At 46.6% G+C, this 20335-nt stretch overlaps 1 protein-coding gene across 1 annotated transcript in view; it reads right to left on the bottom strand.

Annotated features, from left to right (window-relative positions):
- EDA (ectodysplasin A) overlaps nucleotides 1-20335 on the bottom strand; it is an 81170-nt gene that overhangs the window by 12796 nt on the left and 48039 nt on the right. Inside the window, exon 2 of the mRNA XM_059824366.1 lies at nucleotides 18072-18177. Within this exon, the coding sequence (XP_059680349.1) occupies nucleotides 18072-18177 (106 nt within the window). The remainder of the gene's footprint in view (nucleotides 1-18071; nucleotides 18178-20335) is intronic.

Genomic DNA, 20335 nt, shown 5'->3' with positions numbered 1-20335 from the left:
ATTATTTTTCAAGTGGACAACGGATGCCTTTGAGGTCTATGCAGCCATACGTGAATTTTCCCTGTCAGCTTGAAATGGCCAAACTTAACATTCGAAGCTGACACACATTTTACTTCCTGATGAGGACAGGTTAGAAGCAAGTTAGCACGACTCAGCTCTCAGCTGAGAGCAGTAAGCCAAATACTTGCAAGCCAAATTATTTAAAAATAATAAAATACTAAAAAAAACCACAAAGGCAAAGAATTAGTATAAACTGGCTTATTTGAACAATGGGGATACGAGCCTCCCTAGCAGGAAGTTAAAATCTTTATAGTGAAGCTGACAAACTACATGACTTTTTGAGCAGAAGCTGAAGTGTGAAACGTTCCATTGCTTCCTCAAAAATTAATCAGGGGTGGGAATGAACTGCAAAAATCCCCAAATATTCCCTCGCTGTTCATCAGTGAAATCCCTCTAAAATCTGGGTTTAAACACACATCGAAGATTGAAATCACCTTTAACTGAGATACGCTTATAATGAATGGAAGGTAACGAGGTCGCTTTGAGTCAGCACTGGTAGAGAAAGACAAATTACCAATTAGTACAGAAGTGCCACGTTCCCAGGGCTAGACGGAAGGATGAGAGAAGGACCAGAGAAATACCCAGCAACCTTACTGATGCCTTTCCAACAGGAATATTAATTTGCCTGTGTTATGCTGTTGGGTCATGGGAAAATTATGGTATTATCTAATCTATTATTTCTGCTAATTTACTATTTTTTAATTAATCCATACATTCAAAGTATTAAAACATGTAGCTAGGACAAGACATAGGTTTCCAACAGTGCCAGTCCCAGTATCTTGCTGGGCAGCAAGACTGAAGCCACCCAGCAGGTCCCCCACCAGCAGATGAGCTGCAAAACCATTTATGCTTGGCAAACACCGACAGGCTCCTCTTTCTGCATTTCCTGAGCTCCCGCGATGCAGAATGAGCTGTGATCACGCCGGCGATCTCCACCAGCCCTCATCTTAGGCACCAGCTAGTTAATAACATTAAAAAAAAAAAATTGTCTGGTGGACGTCATTTGGAAAAAAAAAAAAAAACCAAACCCCAATCCAACCCAGCAAGCAAACTGCGAGTGCTGTGTATGTGTCTCTTCAGACCTCGGAGTCACGAGAGTTTATTTCATGTTATATATATCACACCATTAGCGCTATAACCAGAGTGAAAGTACAAATAGCTGCGGCGAGCCAAACACATTTGAAATGGATGGAACCAATTAGCTTCAAAGATGAATGGGAGGAATGAGAACCACATGCGATGTCAATGTTCACAGTCTATATTACAACACACGCATCTGTTCCAGGCACGGCAGAGAGAGATGTTACGGCTGTGCAAGTGAATCTTTCGACAAACACAAAAATACTTCTGACATGAAAAAAAACACAATATTATTAGCCTTGGGAGCTTCTGAGTCTCTGGGGTTTGCATCTGTTCGTCTCCCAATAGGAGGGGGTGGATAATTTGATTGTAGCAGGGAGCCATAAGGTTCAGCCAATACACCAGAAGACAGCATTTTCCTCATTTTTGCTAAAATGGTGAACTCATCGGACCTTTCTCAAGTCAGTCTAAAGCGGTAACAAAGTCTCTTAGCAAGTTTGGGAAGCAGAGCTCCACCAAAATATCAGATCTGTACTTCCTTCAGTACAAAAGGTGCTGAGACACAAGGCTTGAAAACTTTACTTGATATACGTTGTCCCAACACGTATGTGCAGGGGAGAAAAAAAAAATAATCCTTTCTGACATGCTTTTCTGAGGCCACACCCCAATATTTAAGCATGAAGCTTGTTAAATGCTGCAGTGGTTGAATACATATGACCCGCTGGTTAGCTGTTAGTTGATAGAGCTGGTTAAATGCCTACAGGTTAGGCAAGCATTAGGTCTTTCCTAGAGTCTTCTCCTACACCACCTGGCCATCCCACGCCTCCTGCGGAGAGGCTCCTGATCTCAAAGCCTTTCACACTACCCACGTTTCTTTAGCGTAGTTTCACGGAGGCCATTAGATGACTTGATTCCAAGGAAGGCCTATGAGAAGATACATTTTTTCCGCTCCAAGATGCGGACTGTAGGCATATGCACCATGTTCCTCTACAGTATCAAAAGCCTTATAAAAACCCAAGTTACAGGATACCTGCTGCTGCTCCGGAGTCCACAAGACCTGCCATCTTCTTGCAGAAGGAAATTGGTTTGACTTGAAGAATTCTCCACCCATCAACGCTGTCTGCTACCGCTCTCCCCTCTGCCTTCAGGGGCTTCGCTACAGCGCATTTGAGGATTTATTCCAGTCCCGGTGGGTTCTGAGAGCAACCCGACCGGTCAGCTGTTCCCCAGCACCTCTTTTCCCTTCTTTATAAAAATAACCTCGAGTTTGCTTTTCTGCACTTTTCTGACATCACCTCTGATCCTCATGAATTCCTTAAAGTATCTGTTACGAGCCTACTAGAGTTCAAGCTTGTCGTCTTGACTGCTGGTATTCAACGCGACAGCTACCCAAGCATAGCTATTTTCCTCCATATGGGCTAGCGCTTGACTTTTGTACTTCTTCCTACTAATCCCACCTATCTCCCACCTCCTTTCCGCATGCTGTCTGCTCGTGTTTGAGGTCAAACCAGACCCCAGACCTAGGGAAGTCCATGCCCTTCTACATTTCCTGTCTTTCAACTGAAATTAAATTTATGCTTATGCTCTAATCCCCCCTTGAAGGAGCTGTCAGCTCTATTCAACCTCTCATTTTAGCTTTGCTTTGCAGAGGAAGGAAAGTCGACAAGAACTGTTAATACAGAAGAGGACCAGGATATCAGAGAGGACAGGCTGGATGGCTTTGAAGGATACAGTAATAAGCATGGAATGAGATTCAGCCACACAAAATGCATAGTCCTATAAATTATATATACAGAGGGAATAATAAACTGTTCTGCTGGATGGTGAAGCTCTTCAGTTGGAGCTGCGGAGGTCACAGCCTGCTGTCGCAGAGCCAGGAAAGGCAGAAACGCAATCCTAAAACGGATCAGTGGAAATACCTCCAGCAGACATGGGGCAATGCTGATGCCACTCAGTAGGTGGGGGTGAAAATCCCGGGAGGAATGCAGTCAATCCTGATCATCTACATACAGAAAGATGAATTTAAATGAGAACAATTTCACAGAAGGGCTCCTGGGGAGGTCAAGCAGATGTGACTTGGCGGCCAACCTTCAGAAGTGGCCGAGGAGAGCTCCCCTGGTTGGCCATCAACGCTGGGAAAGGGATGAGAGCACCACTGGGAAAGGCTACGGTGATGGGCATGGAGGGAGAAGACCTGTTGGTGCTTAAAAGACAATGCTGGCACGTCCTCACATGTGCGAATTGCTCCCCAAGACCATTAAGCTGGGAATGAGAAGGCTTCTTCTAACCTCCAGAAGGAGGAACACAGGTTTGGAAGGGGTCTTCTGGCTCAGAGCAAGCCCTCCGGCATCACGGGTCACCGCTTACAAGTCTCTCCAAAGTTCATCAGTTCCTTTGGAAAGTGGTGAGGTTATTTTTTGCCTAACTACTAAAGCCATAAGCTACTAAACTGTGAAGCAGGCTGCTAGCCTAACTTGAAACATTTAAGCTAGCTACCTGATCTACTTCTAAAACTTATAATCTCTTTCATTGGGTTTTCTGTAGGAAAAGCTCACCGACTCCCACTATAATGACTCAGGCCAGCTCTATCATCTGTCAGCTGAGTTCTTCATCACGGGATGAGATTTCCCCAGCAAACGTGCTGGAGTAGCAACGCTGGGCTTTTGAAGACCCTGGCCTTGAACAGCGCTCAAAGACCTGAACTTCTTCAAAAGCTTATTTTCCACATCTGTTGGGAAAATAAAAGGGAATGATAACAGAAAAGGAGGGAATAGAAAACCAGCAAGAGTGGTAAACTTTGAGGGAAAGGTACAAGCAGGAAAAGACAGCTCTATATGATAACAAAAACCCCCAACCCAAGCAGGAGAGCCACCCTGGAAGCCTCCTGGCCGCAGAGCCATCCAGCTGGGCATCTGCAAGGGGACGGCTCCAAGCAATGCCAAGTCACTTTTCCTAGCAGAAGCACTATGGCCACGGGTTTTAGCGATGAGTCAGTTCAGATGCAAGCTTCTCACTTAAGCTGAAGAAAATATTTGCAATAGATGAGTTTGTGTTGTGTAAAACCACAGCTGTGGCCCAGCAAGCAGCAGAAGACATCTAACTGTGCTTCAGGGAGCAGGTTCTAGCCCCCAGCTCCTGCAGCCCTAGCATCTGCTGGATCATTTCCAACGGCTTCAGAAAAAAACCAGATGGTGATGCAACTTGAGGATATTACATATGACATCTTTTCTCTTATAAAGATTAATAGAGTTTACTTTCCCCCCCGCCCCGATTTTTCTTTCTGCACGCTACACGCTGCTATGATTTACTATAAATACAAAAATATCAAAAACTTCTTTAGGACATATGCTGATATAAATAGTATATTAAAAAAACCCCTGCGTTCACTTATTTGTTTTGTGTGTGGATTAACAAGAAATAGTTTAAATTCCTGCAAAACAGTTCAAACTGGTTTTATTGATGAGAACAGATCTTTGTAATTACACTTATTTTATATAAAACCTGTAAAAGGTTGACCATTATAGAAATCAGTCAAACAAAGGACGAGTACCTAGGAAGGCTGCTGAACTTTCTCAAATTCTCAGTTGCCAAGAGCAGAACAAAGCCAACAAGCACCACTACCATATTCTAGCAGCATCCACATTCACTTCAGAACAAAGACATCTACTGATGTCTTCAAGGTGTTCAATCAGTTTTGGAAAGGTACACTGCAGCAACCACTGTGGCCTCTATAGGCTGTGCCAACCCGTTTTCAGCATTCACTGCTTGCCACTAGGATTATTAAGGCATCCCTTTTCTATTTTCCTAGCGCTAATTGGCCACGGTATATCATCAAGCTTCTTACCTAAGCACGACTCTGGTTGGGGAATATGTAAAACCAGATAATACAATCGAGCCATCTCCGTATTACCATCACCGCTCTGCCTCCGAGAGATGAGAAGATGGAGGTAGGAAGAACTTATCCTCATCCCGGGTTACAAACAGAATAAGAGACAAAATCTTGATGATTAAGGAGTTGTTAGCGTCTTCCAGAAATGCCACATCACTTCTCACTCATTCATAAAATAAGTGTAAGCTGACCTGAAATCATTAAGTCCACAGCTACTTTCAAGATGAACATCTAATTTTGAAGACAAAAACAGAAGCGGGGAGCGCTATGTGACTTATCTAATATGCACATTTTCAAAACAATATTGTCTTTGTGCACTAAAAAAAAAAAAAGCAGCTTTTTCTTTGAAGTATGAGCTTCTGGCTGTAGTTGGAAGAAGAATATTAGGTTTAATGATCACTGTTCTCAACAGCTATGGAAATTTGTGTAAAGTATTTTTCCAAACCCTGCTAACCATCTGGTTTAACAAAGAGACCACTTGCTAAATCTCAGACAAAGCTCTGAATACTGCCCAAATCCACCAGTAACTTCTGGAGAATAGAGAGCTAACAGAATTTGAAATGAGTTCCTGGACATTAGTTGGGATACCACTATTAATGGAGAAGAAAAAGAAGCCAAGCATGACAACCAGGCTCTGAAGTACAGCGGATGAGCATCCCAGGACTCAAGTCCTGCTAACGGTTCAACCCAACAATGCAGGGTCTTTCCATCTCTCATAGGAAGCTCTGACCACCAAATGCCCTCCAGCTGTGAGAGTTTCCACCTCTCCAGGAAGCAAGTGCTCTGCCCCTTGGGGCTTCCTAAAAATAGAGGGGCAAAGCAGCTATTAAAATGTTACCGTTCCTGAGCCATGCCCGGGAATTAACCTGTCAACTTTCACAGACATTAAGACCAGAAGGAACCACTATGATGATCAAGTATTAAAGAAATCCCACCCGTTAAGCCTCCCATCAATCCCTCTATTTCTATTCGACCAGTACTGAAGGTGGAGGGGGCGGAAAGACGAGCTCGAGTGTTACTTGAGATTTCAAGCGATGAAGAATCTACTACCTTCTGTGACACAAGTTGTCCCAATGAGTAAGAGCAAAAAAATCCACTTTAGTCAAGCCTCTGAAACTCAGTTGTTTCATTTACAGAACTGGTGTAATGATATTTACTTCATTCACGTGGGTATGAGATATGTAAGGCTTTTCAAATATTTTTAAGTGCGGTGTTATTAATAGACTATGGTGGAGTTGGGGAAAGAAGGATGTTAGCTCCCAAACACATGCTTAATCTAGAACACGTGGTTTGGGGGGAGGTTTGGAACCAATATGTTTTCAACATTTTCAGGAAATTTGGTCTATCCAGATGAAAGCTTCTTGGACCCTACTGAAATATCAGTCAGTGATACAAACAGTGAAACAAGATGATTTTTTTCCCTTCCCTGAAAAAGAAAGTGCTTCTTCACCAATTCCAGAGAAAAAGGCAGCAGATCTTGAAGAGCAGCTTTGGTATCATTACTCCAGAATATCTAGAAAATATGATAGAGTATAGATGTAGGAAAATATCCCAGAAGTAAAACACATCGTGCGCTACTCAAAACTTCTGGCGTGCCTTGCCAGAGTGTTTTTTGGGGGCTGGGATGAGGAAGGGAGGTCTTCTGCTAAGTGTGGAGGAAAGATGCTGCCCGCAATTACGGGCAGAGTGGCTGAAGCCAAGTTAGAGATGCGATGTCCCTGGTACAAGGCTAGTACTAATTTCAATAAACCAGAATATAGTGAATATATTACATAACAGAATGGGGAGCTCATTGTACACAGTGGGGGAAGGATGAAGTGGCGCTGCTTGATATATTAGTATGTAAGGCAGAGCCCAGGGCCATTCAGTTTTTCCTCAACCACCAATGTTGCTTCTCTCTCTGCTTTTGTTTCCATTTTGTTTCAAACTCTTCAATATTCACGTGTGAACACAGTCACCCCTAATTGTCTTTTTCTGGTTACATCTTAAATTGAGATGCTCCATGACGGCATCCCATAAAACAGCGTTCCCTCCTTGTCCTTCATCTAAGGGCATCTTCCTTCCACAGCAGTACCAAGAGTCACGCCTGGAGGACACCCCAGCTCTACCTTCACTGCATTTAAACTCTGTGTAGAAACGCAAGCCCTAAATTTCAGGAGTCTTTGCTTAGTGGTAGCCCTGTCATATTCCGGAGTTATAGGCTGCTAAGTCCCCATGACTGGCTTGGAGCCAATTTAGAGCTGAGCTGAGCTGACACTCCTTCTGATACCCCACCCCTGTGCCGAATTAAACTGCCTGACGCTCAAAGCTGGTCTCCTCCAGCCTGAGAGATCAAGAAGAGCTTGCAGCTCATCTTGTATTCTTTTGAGGCACTCCCTTGGCTACATCCACTTTCTGAGGCTATTCTTCTCATTCTTTAAGGACTTTCCACATGTCTCCATATGTCTCCAGGGGAAGTATCCCGCACAGAGGTCTCGCCCGACACTTCTGGGACACTCTGCTGCTTGGCCAGAGGGTCTGAGAAGAGCTTGTGCATCAACGCCAAAGGCTGAGAATCATTTCTCTTGTGGTGAGTTGGGTATGAGAGCGGCTTTCTGCTGCCTCACTGCTCTTCTCTGAGCAACCCGTCAAAGGACCAGCCTGCATCCATATGTCATCCAGATGATCAGATGCTGCTCCAGGAGCTCCATGGATCAGTAGCCTGCTCCCTCCCTATTCCTCTGATCCCATACACCAGACCCCAGTTCAAACCTATCGGTCTGAAAACAAACGGAGAGAAGTCACAGCTCATCCCTGCCCCATCTCTTGAGTCCCTGGAGTGACAGTAGATGCCAGAGAGCCACAATCTCTCTTCCTCAGACAGCTTCAGACGATGCAAGATCTCATCACGTAACAGGTTTTTTTTGTTGTTGCCATTGTTTTTTTTTCTCCTGCCGATACTCAAAGAGATTTTTGCCTGGTTTGACGATTCAAAAACAGGACTCTTCACATCAGGGAATAACTTGGTCAAGCTCATAAGGAACGGGAGGACAGTTATATGCAAATATACAGAGATACTGGCCAACAGCGACAGTAGGTTGTTATGTACTTTACACTGATCTTTAATCATATTAAAGGGAAAAAAATCTTTAGTTACTGCAATTCAAGATGATCAAAACTGAAGTGTGAGCAAGAGAGACAGACCTAAGAGACCATCAGTCAACAACCTGTTTCGCTGGTCCCAGTAAAGGTACCTTGTCAAGCAACCACCCTCTGCCCCAGCTGGAGAGGGGGAAGGCGTAGGGTGAATGTCATTGCTCTCATGCATTTACCAGGCTTTCCCACCTTAAAAAGGACAGTGTGACTCGTAGGTCATCCGCTGCTGTTTGAAGGGACCCACCAGCCCGTAGAGACCCAGCAGCCCTGCGTACCTCCTAAGGGCTTTTTGGGATGAGGAGCAACATGGGTGTGGGGTCATAGAAGAACCAGTCCGGAACAGCAGCCATCCTTGAGAAGTGTGTCACCTCTGCTGTTGTTGGTCCCACTCTGGGGGAGAGGGATGGATCCAGTCACCTCCTGGGGTCCCCTCCACCCTATGCTACCCCACGACCTCAGCTCTGCTTCTCCAATGGCCAGAGTTGTGCTGAAACTCCCTGCTGACTGCTTTCTCGAGTACAGCGGAGGTATCCTCACTCACTGCAACAGGAACTCCCATCACTTGATACGACAGAAAGACTGACCAGTTGATTTATTTCCTCAATCCCATCCAGATCCACTTTGGGATCGGTGGCAAGGTACCAGGACAGCCTACTGATACCATGAAGGCTTTTAAAAAAAATACCCAGTCTCCACTGAGTAGGTGCAAGCACAGCACAGCGCAAATGTGTTCATGAACAAAGACAAAATCCTGCTCCCAATTAACTACAGAGCCACTGTTGCTGGCAAAATAATATTGCACTGCCTTCTCAAAAACACAAAAAGCCAATCCAACATAAATCTCCACCCTTCTTAACTCCGCTCCCACATAATCAATCCCAGCCAAGTTCCTGGGGTTCACACCAGAACCTGTGGCCATCATATTTCATTTTCCGCACTCTCACTGGCTATGGAAGAAGAATATGATGTGTCTTTTGTCTTCCTTCAGGCATTTAGGTTGGATTCCAAATGCTGGATCTTTACAGCAGAGCTGACAAACAACATTACTATTTCTAATTCAAGTATCTCAAGGCTTTTTTTGGCTTGCTGGCCGGACTCACAAGGCTTATTTTCTATACACCACTGCACCCTATTGCTTACTTTATCAATACCACATATTTGAATTCAACAATTTAAAGCGTAGTATTACAGCTGTGTTTTTATTTTGTTTGTTTTATTCGGTTGTTGCTTAACACAAAACATTCTGACATTTTAAGTCATATCCCACTAAGATAAACAACTAACATATGTCATGAATTCCAGTAGAAATGATTCCCAAGTGGTGCTGCAGCAAGGTTTTAACCAAGCGTACGAAAGGCTCTCTTAAATTGTTTGCTGGATGTTTTAAATGCACGCTTCCCCACCACAGCTATCCATAAGGAATCGAGGGCAGGTGGGAGGAAATCTCTTCAACTATCTCATCCCTGCAGAACTTTACATGTTTTTCTTCCTCCCGTATGTAATTCTGCCTAATTGGATCGAAAACCTCTGCAGCGTTCAACAGCTGTCTGTAATCTGATGGTTTAATTACATGGAAGAGCATGGGATCTATACCCGAAGATTTATGTGTGTGCATATACGTGTACTTGTATTTCTATGAATCTGGAAAAGGGTCTGAAGGAAACCCAAGAGAGACCCCATCACTCTTTGGGAAGCCCAAGCCAAGTCCCTGCAGCAGTCACGACGCAGTGAAGTGTTGCCTGGCCCAGCCAACCCTTGAGTTTACCCATTCACAGCATTTCAAACAGATTAACGGACTTCACCAAATCCTGCTCGCGTTAACGAGATCAGTTACGAATCCAACAATGTTGCTATACATCATGGCCAACAAAGCCCTAATGAAAACATGCAACTGCCGTGCCTCATTCACAACTTTTTCCCCGAAGAGCTTCCCAGCGGTAGTGGTGTTCAGCTTTGTGCAACAGCAATTTTCTTACGGCTAATGTAGCTGGTCTACTATAACCGAGTGGATTTTTAATGAGCGCCCAGACAGGCCACAACTGAAGACAACTTCACAATTCCCATCACCAGTGCAGCTGCTCTCGGTTTGGCTATTCAGTCCCGCCCTGGCCTCCCTAGACAGAAAAATAAGCCGATTCAGCCCGAGATCTGCAGAAGGCAGATACCCCGTAGTCGCTGCAGCAGGACCCTGAGCCTGGACTGCCATACCTGGTCATTTGGAAAGGTGTACGTGCTCCAGCTCAGCACCAGCTCCTCGGCTTTTGTGCTAGAGCTGATCTGTGACCAGATGGGCTTGGAGCATGTGCTGAGCAAACTTGTGTCTGCCTGCAAAATACTCTGTGGATGTGGCCAGAGAGCCACAGAAATCAAAGCTCAGCTGCAAATACTTCAGCAAGACAGACAATAGAGCCTCTCATACTGTGGGAAAGAAATCACCAGCTACTAGTTGAGTTCAGCATTTACAATGTTTGGTGCATGGCATCCACAATTCAGATGCACACATAGTTCAGATGCAATCACATTCCCGCCCGGCTGGAACATCTGTTCTCCTCTCATTAGTGCTGGCCGTGTTTTGTAACAGAAGAAACTCTCCGAGATTCCTGAACGTCAGTATTTGACCCGAGGCGTTATGAAAAGCCCCGGTTTTCAGAAGTGGAATTCATACGGAATCACCAGTCACTTCTAATAACGTTGGTCCCTGCTTAACACGCAGCTGTAAAAAAAGCTTAGAAGTTTAGTTCAAGTTTCAGCAAAGCCTGCTGAAGCACACACCGTAGGCTACGCACTGAGGATCCATCAGGACAACTCTGAAATCCACCCAAAAGTGGAATCAGCACGAGTATCTGAAAACGCAACTAAGGCGAGATTCTGACCAGAGAATTCCTTCTCAAGCCCTCTGAATATCCTCGGCACCTCAGAATCTTCCAGCGGTCATCCCACCACCTTACCCGAACCAGACGGGAGGTACCAGGGAAGGACAAACACACACCAAAGCAGCTTTACAGATGGAACAATTCAACAGCACGTAATCACGGCTTTATGAATATTAAGAACAATGCAGCAGGGTTTCTTTTGGAACAATCCAGATCACAACTGGAAGGGCTGGTGAAGAAGACAGGAGGCAAACGGAGGTGGCGTACGGATCAGGACACGTCAACTGTTACGCTGTGAACCCCGTGACCCGGAACAATTACCCAACGCGGCCACCATGCGATTAGGCTTGTACCTCTCCCAGCAAGTTAATTTCTTTTAATATTTAACATCCGGTTGAGACAGCAACGTACCAGAGTTCAGTGAAGAATTCTGGACTCCATCAGTTTTCAGACCCTGGTTCCTTCTTGCTAGCTGACGCAGCACATCCTCGTGAAAATATCACCCGCAACGCATACTGCAGGAATGAACCTCGCCACTCAGGCTTTCAGCATCACCCGCTTTCCACAGAATCACAGAATCATTAAGGTTGGAAAAGACCTGTCAGATAATCAAGTCCAACCATCAACCCAACACCACCATGCCCACTAAACCATGTCCCGCAGTGCCACATCCACACATTCCTTGAACTCCACCACCTCCCTGGGCAGCCTGTTCCAATGCTTCACCACTCTCTCAGTAAAGAAATTTTTCCTAATATCCAGTCTAAACCTCCCCTGGCGCAACTTGAGGCCATTTCCTCTTGTCCTGTTGCTAGTCTCTTGGGAGAAGAGACCAACACCCACCTCCCCACAACGCCCTTTCAGGCAGTTGTAGAGAGCGATGAGGTCTCCCCTCAGACTCCTCTTCTCCAGACTGAACACCCCAGTTCCCTCAGCCGCTCATCATCAGACTTGTGCTCCAGACCCCTCACCAGTTTTGTCACCCTTCTCTGGACACGCTCCAGCACCTCAATGTCCTTCTTGGAGTGAGGGGCCCAAACCCGAACACAGTACAGAAAGTGACTCCAAAATCTTTAAGCTGAAATAGCGTATTGGCTCAAGCCTAGATGTTAACACCTCTGCTTTCCCAATGCACTCGGACTACATGAAGCCTCCCTCGAGTTATGTCTTGCTTGGGTATCTACCGCACCATGCTGCTGGATGACAAACAACTGCCTTTGGTTTCCCAAGACAGGCTTCAGCAAAGGTTGTTAATGGACACCGGCGAATTTGACCTCAAAGTAATGTCAGTATTAAAAAAATTAATTCAGAGTAGTCTGAACCAAGAATACACTGAAAATGTTTCAGCTGTCCAAAAAATGTATTCTCTTAAAAGTTATACCTAGAGCAAGAAGATCCCCTTTAATATCATCTTCACCTTTGCTTTCACTTGTTTCCAGAAATGAAACCAGGACCGAAACATCATCCTGGGTTTTCAGCCGGTTGTTAAGCTTCTCTGGATCTGTCTCAGCAGAAAAGCTGGTTAGAAATGAGCACAGACACAAGAAACAGTCAGTTACCTATATTTAACTTAGTTACCTATATTTTTATCACCGTATCTTCAAGGCAGAAAAGTGCCTGGGGTATAAGACCTTATACAAACAGCCTGCCTTATAATAACTGTAGGTATAGCATGTAGGTAAGGATCTGTAAATGAGCTGTAGTCTTAATTTTACTGGAGTAGTAACAAGTACTGACAGCGACGTCACAGGAAAGGGATGGAGATTGTCCACGGAGATTCAAACATCATCTTAATTCCCCCGTTCTCCCATTTTGGGGGAAATCACAGAGAAATTCTGGGGGAAATCAGTAAGTGCAAGCACTTTGTGGTGAGCCTGCCTTGCTTTTGGGACCGTCCCCTGCGCTCCAGTATCCAGGAAATGTTCTGTATTTACTGAGCGCTCATCACCATGGTTTCAGAGCACAATAAGGCTCTATCGCCCTTCATACATCTGTGTTTCTGGGAATGCCTGGACTTTGGGGAATTGCACGGGGCCGACACAAAAGCACCAATTGTTCTGGAGGCAGAGGGATGAACCTGCCCTTTCCAAAGGAGAGGAAGCCGGCAGGAAAAGTCGCTATTGTGATCTGGATATAAAAAAAAAAAAAGCCATATTGCATCATCAGCGCCGCCAGGTCGGGAGGAGGGGACGGGGATGGCCGAGACGCAGCACCTGCGGGACTCGGGGAGGTGGGGGGAGCCGGGCACCCCCAGCCAGGCTCTGGCATCAGCTCCTTGCTAAACCATCCTAAAACCATCCTAAAACCACCCATGAATACTACCACGGTGAAACACTGAACCCACGTAGCTGGCGCATCCCTTCCAAAGCTCCAGGTAGAAGCAGGGATCGAGATGAGCTTCTGCGCTCCCAGAATTTAATTTTCATTTCAACAAACACCATTTGCAGCGCTGAAACCCATGAGTTCTCATCAAGGACTTTCCTCGGCAGCGAGGACTGCCAAAGTAGTAGGAACCAAATTGTTGTCAGCTTAAGGACAGCCATCTGCTCAGCCTCTTCCCAGCTGCCATGCTCCAAATCAAAGAACGGATAACAATCACTTATGTTTCTCACCAAGCTCAATATGAAAAAATCTAGGAAGGAAAAAAAACCAACCCAAACCAAAAAGCAAAAACCAAACAAACCAGGAAAGCAGCACGGCAGGGATCTAACTGGGAACAGAGATGAAAGTAGGAGAAAAAGAAACTAGTTGTTTTTTTTTTAAAACAATGTTTTTTAAAGAGTCCTATTGACATCTGCTTTGTAAATGCTCTGTCATTATTTATAACCTCAAGAGCACGGAATTGTCTCTGTAGTTACAACCATGCTACTCCCATATTTTGGCTTTGTTAGCAAAGAGCCAGCAGCATTTTACTGGTGCTCTGGGAATAGAGATCTAACATTTCATACACAGTTTATTTAAAAGTGGACTAATTTAACATTCTTGATGGTTCCTTTTAGCACAACTGTTGCTAATTACCAGCTCCAGAATGATTTGTTAATCTGGGAGAAACAGCGGTTCCACAGCAGCATAAACACACCAAGACAAAAAGGAAGGAGGGGAAAAAGAAAAATAAAGAAAGAGACATTGGAGAGGGTCAAGTTTTAGTGAACTAAAGCAAATCAAGTGGCAGGTGGAGTCAGTAACACAGAGTAGAAACAACACTATAAGACGGAGATGGAAAGGGGAAAATCCTCGTCCTTGAGAAGCAGAAAAAAAATAGTGGCAGTTTTTCAAGCTGTGCAAATGTTGGTTTTGGTGGCATGGACAGGAAGGCGGCTTGAAAGATGATCTGTGCTCCTCAGGACTGGTACAGGCATCAGCCGCCCATTAACCCCGTCCGCCCGTGGCAGGGTGAGCCGCGCAGAGCAAGGCTGGACAGACAGCGAGCGGAGAGGGGAGCCAGGCAGGCACCTCGGCCCGGGAAGCCACCTCGGCTTGCTTAATTGGTTCCAGGGCACTGCACGTGGAGGGACACAAACGAAAATTAAGCAAACGCGATCATAAAACATGACAAGCGGGTCGGAGGGCTGAAGCCAGAGTCCTCAAAGGAGGAGCCCTCGAAACACTGGAGTCTTGTTTGGAAGCGACAGGATCCCACCGATAGCTTTGCGCTGTTGCACGCAGTTTTTCTTGGGTTTTTTCAGCAAGCAACAAAGAGGCGCCGAAGCAGCTTCCCTGCTCGTGGCCTCCCACGCCCCATCCCTGTGGCTCTGCGCCGTGGGCGCAGCCACGGCCACCACCCTCCCCTGGCCCCGCGGGACCCGCTCTGACCCGTCTCAAAACTACCTCTTTCACAGCGAAAGACCTGAAAGCAAATTTTCCTAAAAGAAAAAAGCTTTCAGGAAAGGAACCGTGTTATCTTCGACATTTACAAATCATGGAAGCCGTCCCCTTGTTGGTACCACGGTGAGCAGGGCTCAAACAGCCGTGGAAGGCGACTGAGCAGCCTCTCTCCAGCCACCGCTTCCACACTTGGATCACTTTGGTCTGTCACTGCATGTGTGAAAGGACTTGAAAGTTCATAAAATTAATTCCAGACAAGTAATAGCGAGGCCTCAAGTGGAAAGCACATCTCCTTCCTTCTGGGAATTTATAGTTCATCCACTTTTATCTTCTGGAGGCTCTTTGGAGATCAAAGATTTGATCAACTTTCCCTTTGCAAAACTCATGAAGAAAGCAGTGTTATCAATACCGCGACATGATTTTATTTCTTTTTTTTAATGATTCACCACCCTTCCCTAAGAAGTAAGATTCCTTCGTGTAGGTCTAAAACAAACAGCACAAGTTACACAAGAAAGCTGTGCTGTTTATTTATTGATTTGATGATTGGTACAAGGTCAATCCCTTCCCTGACAGCCTACACTTGTTTAACACTGCTCCACCTGATGAAACCGAGAGGGCCAAACACGAAGTAACTGCTCGCCGACATAACCCACCTTGCTAACATCCCTAGAAAAATGACCTGTCGCTCTGGCAGTTTTCCCCACCACCTTACGGGGTCAAACCCCCTCATTTACAAAACTCCCTATAATCAGTGGAAGTGTGCTACGTTTCTGGAGTGGCCCAACTCGGATGCATTCAGAGAACATAAAGAAAATCTGGGAAAGGACTGTGAGTTATAAAACCACAACATGTGTTCACCTGGGCACAAGGATGACGAGAAAAGCCCTCGTTAGTCCACCGACTTTCATCAACTGTTTCTCACCGTGCAGCGACTCTCTGCACATCTGGCAACAGAAAGGCAGCGCTCGGGCAGCCTAACGGACTGGGCTAATCCCCCCAACATCTGCCTGCAGCACTCCATTTACACCGCTCGCCTACAGTGGAAACTTGCTACTTACACAAGCGACTTGCAAAGACGCTGGAATAGATTTCAAGGAGTCGGTGCAAAAGGGCTTGGATCCCGCCTGAGCCATCTGAGCATCAGAGCGACACCGGCTCTAAAGATGATGGGCCACGTTTAGCTGGAATCACTCAAGGAGTCTGCACCAAATGCATTATACTTGTCAGCGTTGCGGGGAGGAGGAATCCGGGGAGTTTCACGAAGCCTTTTCTTGGAGCAGAGCCACAGGGAAATGCTTTTCCACTGTGAAATTGCGAAGGCTTCAGGGGAGATGGGAAACTCGTGGAGCTGGAGAGGAAAACCAACGATAGCCGAGAGGTTTATAACGCAGCCAGGACTTGGGCTTCGCAGGTATCAAGCCACGCACAGACCACTACTTCATTATTTCTTTCCCTACTTTCCCTGGCATCCCGTCCCCTTCTCCTCTCCGTATAAAAAAGCTTTTCTGCAGCAGGAAAGCGCGGGAGCTCTTGCAGGAGCTCGACAGGGGAGGCAGTCCCCATGTCTCAGTGTAGCTGGGCAATCACGAAAAGACAGCATTGGAAATAAAATTCCTCATACTGAAATCAGGGAGGATTCAGGCTGGAGGAAGGTGAAATCACTTAATTATTTTGTTATTTATTACTGAAGTTCTCAACAAGCGCTGAGAGTGGTTTTGGTGCAATAAAGACGTCGCAGTACTTACCCTAAGTTATGCTCTAAGGATTTTGGTGCTGTTCTTAGAACAAAAAAGGTGACATTACGTGACCTCAAGCACGGAATATAATTTTGGCAGGGTTCATTTTCCATTTTAAAGCACCCTTCAGAGGTCCAGGGGCTTTAGAGGACACCTGTCGCGTGAAGAGCCAGCCGTTCGGCACACAGAGCGCAGCTCCTGGAGAGCCCCCGGGAATCACCACCGCGTCCGAGGGGTCGCACGCCGTCAGCCGCTCAAGGGACGTGCTCCTTGTCGCCTGCCTCCCGGTCCCTTCCGCACAACCCGAGCCTCCCGCTGCTGTACCTCGTGCAGCGAGGAGGGCTGTGAGGCTGTCCTTTCCCAGTCGTTCAGGCAGAAGGCTTCCTCTAATTCCGGCTGTATCTCCCAGACCTCACCCACAAGCGGCCGCTACTGTCCCTCGCCCTTCAAAGCCATAACTGACCCTCGCAGCTCAGCTCCCACTCCCTCCGTGCCAGCCATCGGGAACGGCCTCCATCTCCCAGATTGAAGATGAAAACACTTTAAGGAAAACCCCTATCAGATGGTAGCCCGCCGTAATATCCAGCACTCACACAAAGCGCATATACAACGGCATCACGGTACGGCCCATCCCACCAAGGGCACTGTCTGCGCAGGGCAGGCGCGTTGTCAGACACCAAATCCAAAACCAACCAGAAGGTCTGGAGCAAAGAGACCAGACCCAAGAGAAGGGCTCTGGCATCTGAGCGTAGCGGAGCAGGACAATGCTCTCGCCAAGGGACGGTGACAGCAAAGGAGGACAGACAACACCGTCACACCAGGGAGGTCTTGGGCAATCACCCAGCGCCAGGGTCACCGAGGAAGCCTGACATCCTGGGGCTTGTATCACACGTACTCGTTTTATATTTATCAGGTCACAGATATATAACTGTGATTTCTTTTTTCTAACTCTCCGCTCTCTTAATACAAGCTCTGTACAACTCCGACTTCCCTTCACCCGGGCTTTGAACCCACCTGAGACTCCGCTGCTCTGCGAAACCCCGCTAGAACCCAGTTACTGTTTTGTGACACAGATGTTCAAGCTGTTTGTTAGGCTACGAATAGCTACTTGATAATTTTAAGCAGAGACGGGTGTACAGAACAACAAATATAGGTATATAAGTACAAATTATACCCTTAAATGAGCACAGAGCCTCACTATTAAAGAAGAGTCAAGGACGAAATTACTAAGCAGCATTATTTTGCACAATATCACTAAACATGCAGTTGCAGAAATCAGAACTACTGGAAATCCGCATCTGGAAGGCAATCAAAATCAGATAAAAACTATTAAAAGCCACAGATGCCAATTAATACCCCCCCATACAGAATTCTGTACCATGGTCATAACCATGATCTGAAAAACCCTGTCAGTATTCTGCTTGTCTGTGCAAAGCCGAGAAGCGCAGCAGCAAGGAACAAAGCGGGACTCACCGTCTGGCCCTTCGCTGCCTTTACTCCTTTTATTTCGACGGACGCGTCTACCTTCTTCTCCAACGTGCAGCTTTTCTTCAGGGTGAAAGAAGTTCATCAAGGCCAGCTGGAAGAAGAAGGACAAGTTTAAGCATCTTTGCCAAGGATGGCTTAGCCGAGCAGAGAGATCGGAGCCTGAACGCCAAACCCTTTCCATCAGGGATAGCTCTGCCGAGCCGAGAGGGAGACGCGAGATGGCTGCTCGTGGACGCCCAGCTCATCCCAAGGGGAACCCCAAGGAGCCGTGTCCCCTCAGAAGCAGTCTAAGACTCGGGAAAACTCAATCTGAAGGGTTTTGGCAGGGAGGAGCCCCTCCCCGGGGCACAGGGGGCTGCAGGGACAGGGACGCAGGCGGTGTCAGGGGAGATCTATAGCTGGAAAGAATCAAACGCCCCAAATGCCGACGCTATCATTTCTAATTATTCGCTGCAAAACTTGCTCAATCCTGGAGCTCTTTCACCAGTATTACTCACTGCCAGTAAGTTTTTCCTCTCTCAAGCTCTCTTCTGCAAGCCTCATTAGCTACTGAGATTCAAAGGTCTTCAGGGACCTTTAAATCCAATTCAGTATACCACATAAATTAACACGTTAAACCTAGAGCAAGTACATCTTTATAACATGATTTTTTGCCTAGAGGCAAAAATTTTATGTAACGATCTCTTATTCATGACAAAATAGTTGCTGCATTAAAAACTCTTTGACAGTTATTAAATCAACATCCCTACCCAGAAACTGGAATTCGGTTTAGAAACTTCACCCATCCTCCCAGCTACCCCAGGGCGCGGCAGCTCATCACCAGCAGCATTTTCCCCACCTATTTCCACTTCCTAAACCAAGGAATTTCACGAAAGATTAACGAGGGGCCAAACACCTTGTTCTGCATGTTACCGCACCCGCCAACAACCAGGGCTGCTCTATCCAGGATGGGGTTTTCTGCATGCTGAAGAAACCCCATCACAGTTATTTAAGCCATAAATACACACACACAAGCCAAATACAGCCTAAGGTAAGAATGAAGAGGCTTCAAAAAAGCAGCACCAAAGGTTATCAAGCGCATTACTGTTCCGAGAACAAAACCTGTGCATCAAAAGCACCTTTGAGATGAAGAAGAATAAACTCGTTCCATGAACTGCTAGATAAGAGAGCGTCTCGTTAAGCTACAGGCCATAGAAGTCCCTATCAAAAGTAAGGATCGTTAAAGGTCTCCAGGCATCTCGCCTCCCCTCTCCCACCCGTTGGGGTGCAGGGGGGTGCCCCCCTCCGCTCCGCACACAAACACCTACTCCCGAGTTATTCCTCTCCCCCCACGCACACGCCTTGCGGTGTAAGAGCATCCCATTACCTGCTCCCTAATGAGCAGCCGCTGGATTTTACATTTGCACCCTGTTTTACTCCAACAAGCCCCAATGCAGTCTCGTGAACGGCATTCGGGAAACCAAAGGGTCTCCTCCCAAAATACCCCAAAGGGTTTCCCAGATTCCCAAGCTGTTGCTATTTATTTCCGCCTGTGCGCAGGCAGGTCTGCGCTTACCGCAATTCCTGACATTTTGTCATTGCAATGATGTCTTGTCCGGAAGGACCCCGGAACGCTGCGGGGTGGCCTGGCACCAGCTCCCCGCAGACTCACCACACGCCCGGTTATACTCGTAAAAGTACCTAAAAAGCAATGACAAGCAGAGGCTGGCACTGATTTACCCGGGGAAGGACCAGCCGCAGCGGCAGATGGAGAACTGAAGGCTCCCGTTCCCAACACGCCTCAGTAAGCGGAGGGAACGAGGGGCACAGCTCCCCTCCACCCGCCTTCCCTCCCCTCCTGCATCCCACCACGCCGACCCAGCCATGGAGCAGGGGCGCAGGATGCTCCCGCGGGCACCTTCCCCTACACGACAAATCAGGGCAAGGGATGAGCAAAAAGCAAAGAGGTTTTTTTAAACCACTTGGTTTAAATCAAGTCAAAACATTGAAAGAACCAACTGCATTATAATTCAGGTTAAAGCTTCAATGAAATCATCAGCCGCTGCTTTTGAATGCCGTTATTACTTGGCTCTCTTATTTGAGCTTTACAAAAGGTGACTGAAGAAAAGCACTGGAAATGAAGCGGTGGGGAACCGGCCCATTAAGATGCGCCGCTTCCCACCCCAGATAACCCCACTGCCTTCGGCCAAGCGAGACGCGCGCTGCTCCCAGCGCGAAGGCTAAACCCGACATTTTTCATCTTGAGAAGA

The sequence above is a fragment of the Gavia stellata genome, chromosome 14 (assembly GCF_030936135.1).
Source record: "Gavia stellata isolate bGavSte3 chromosome 14, bGavSte3.hap2, whole genome shotgun sequence".
Taxonomy (NCBI): Eukaryota; Metazoa; Chordata; class Aves; order Gaviiformes; family Gaviidae; genus Gavia; species Gavia stellata.
Note: the sequence above shows the minus strand (reverse complement) of the source record. Positions and strands in the feature narration are given on the sequence as shown.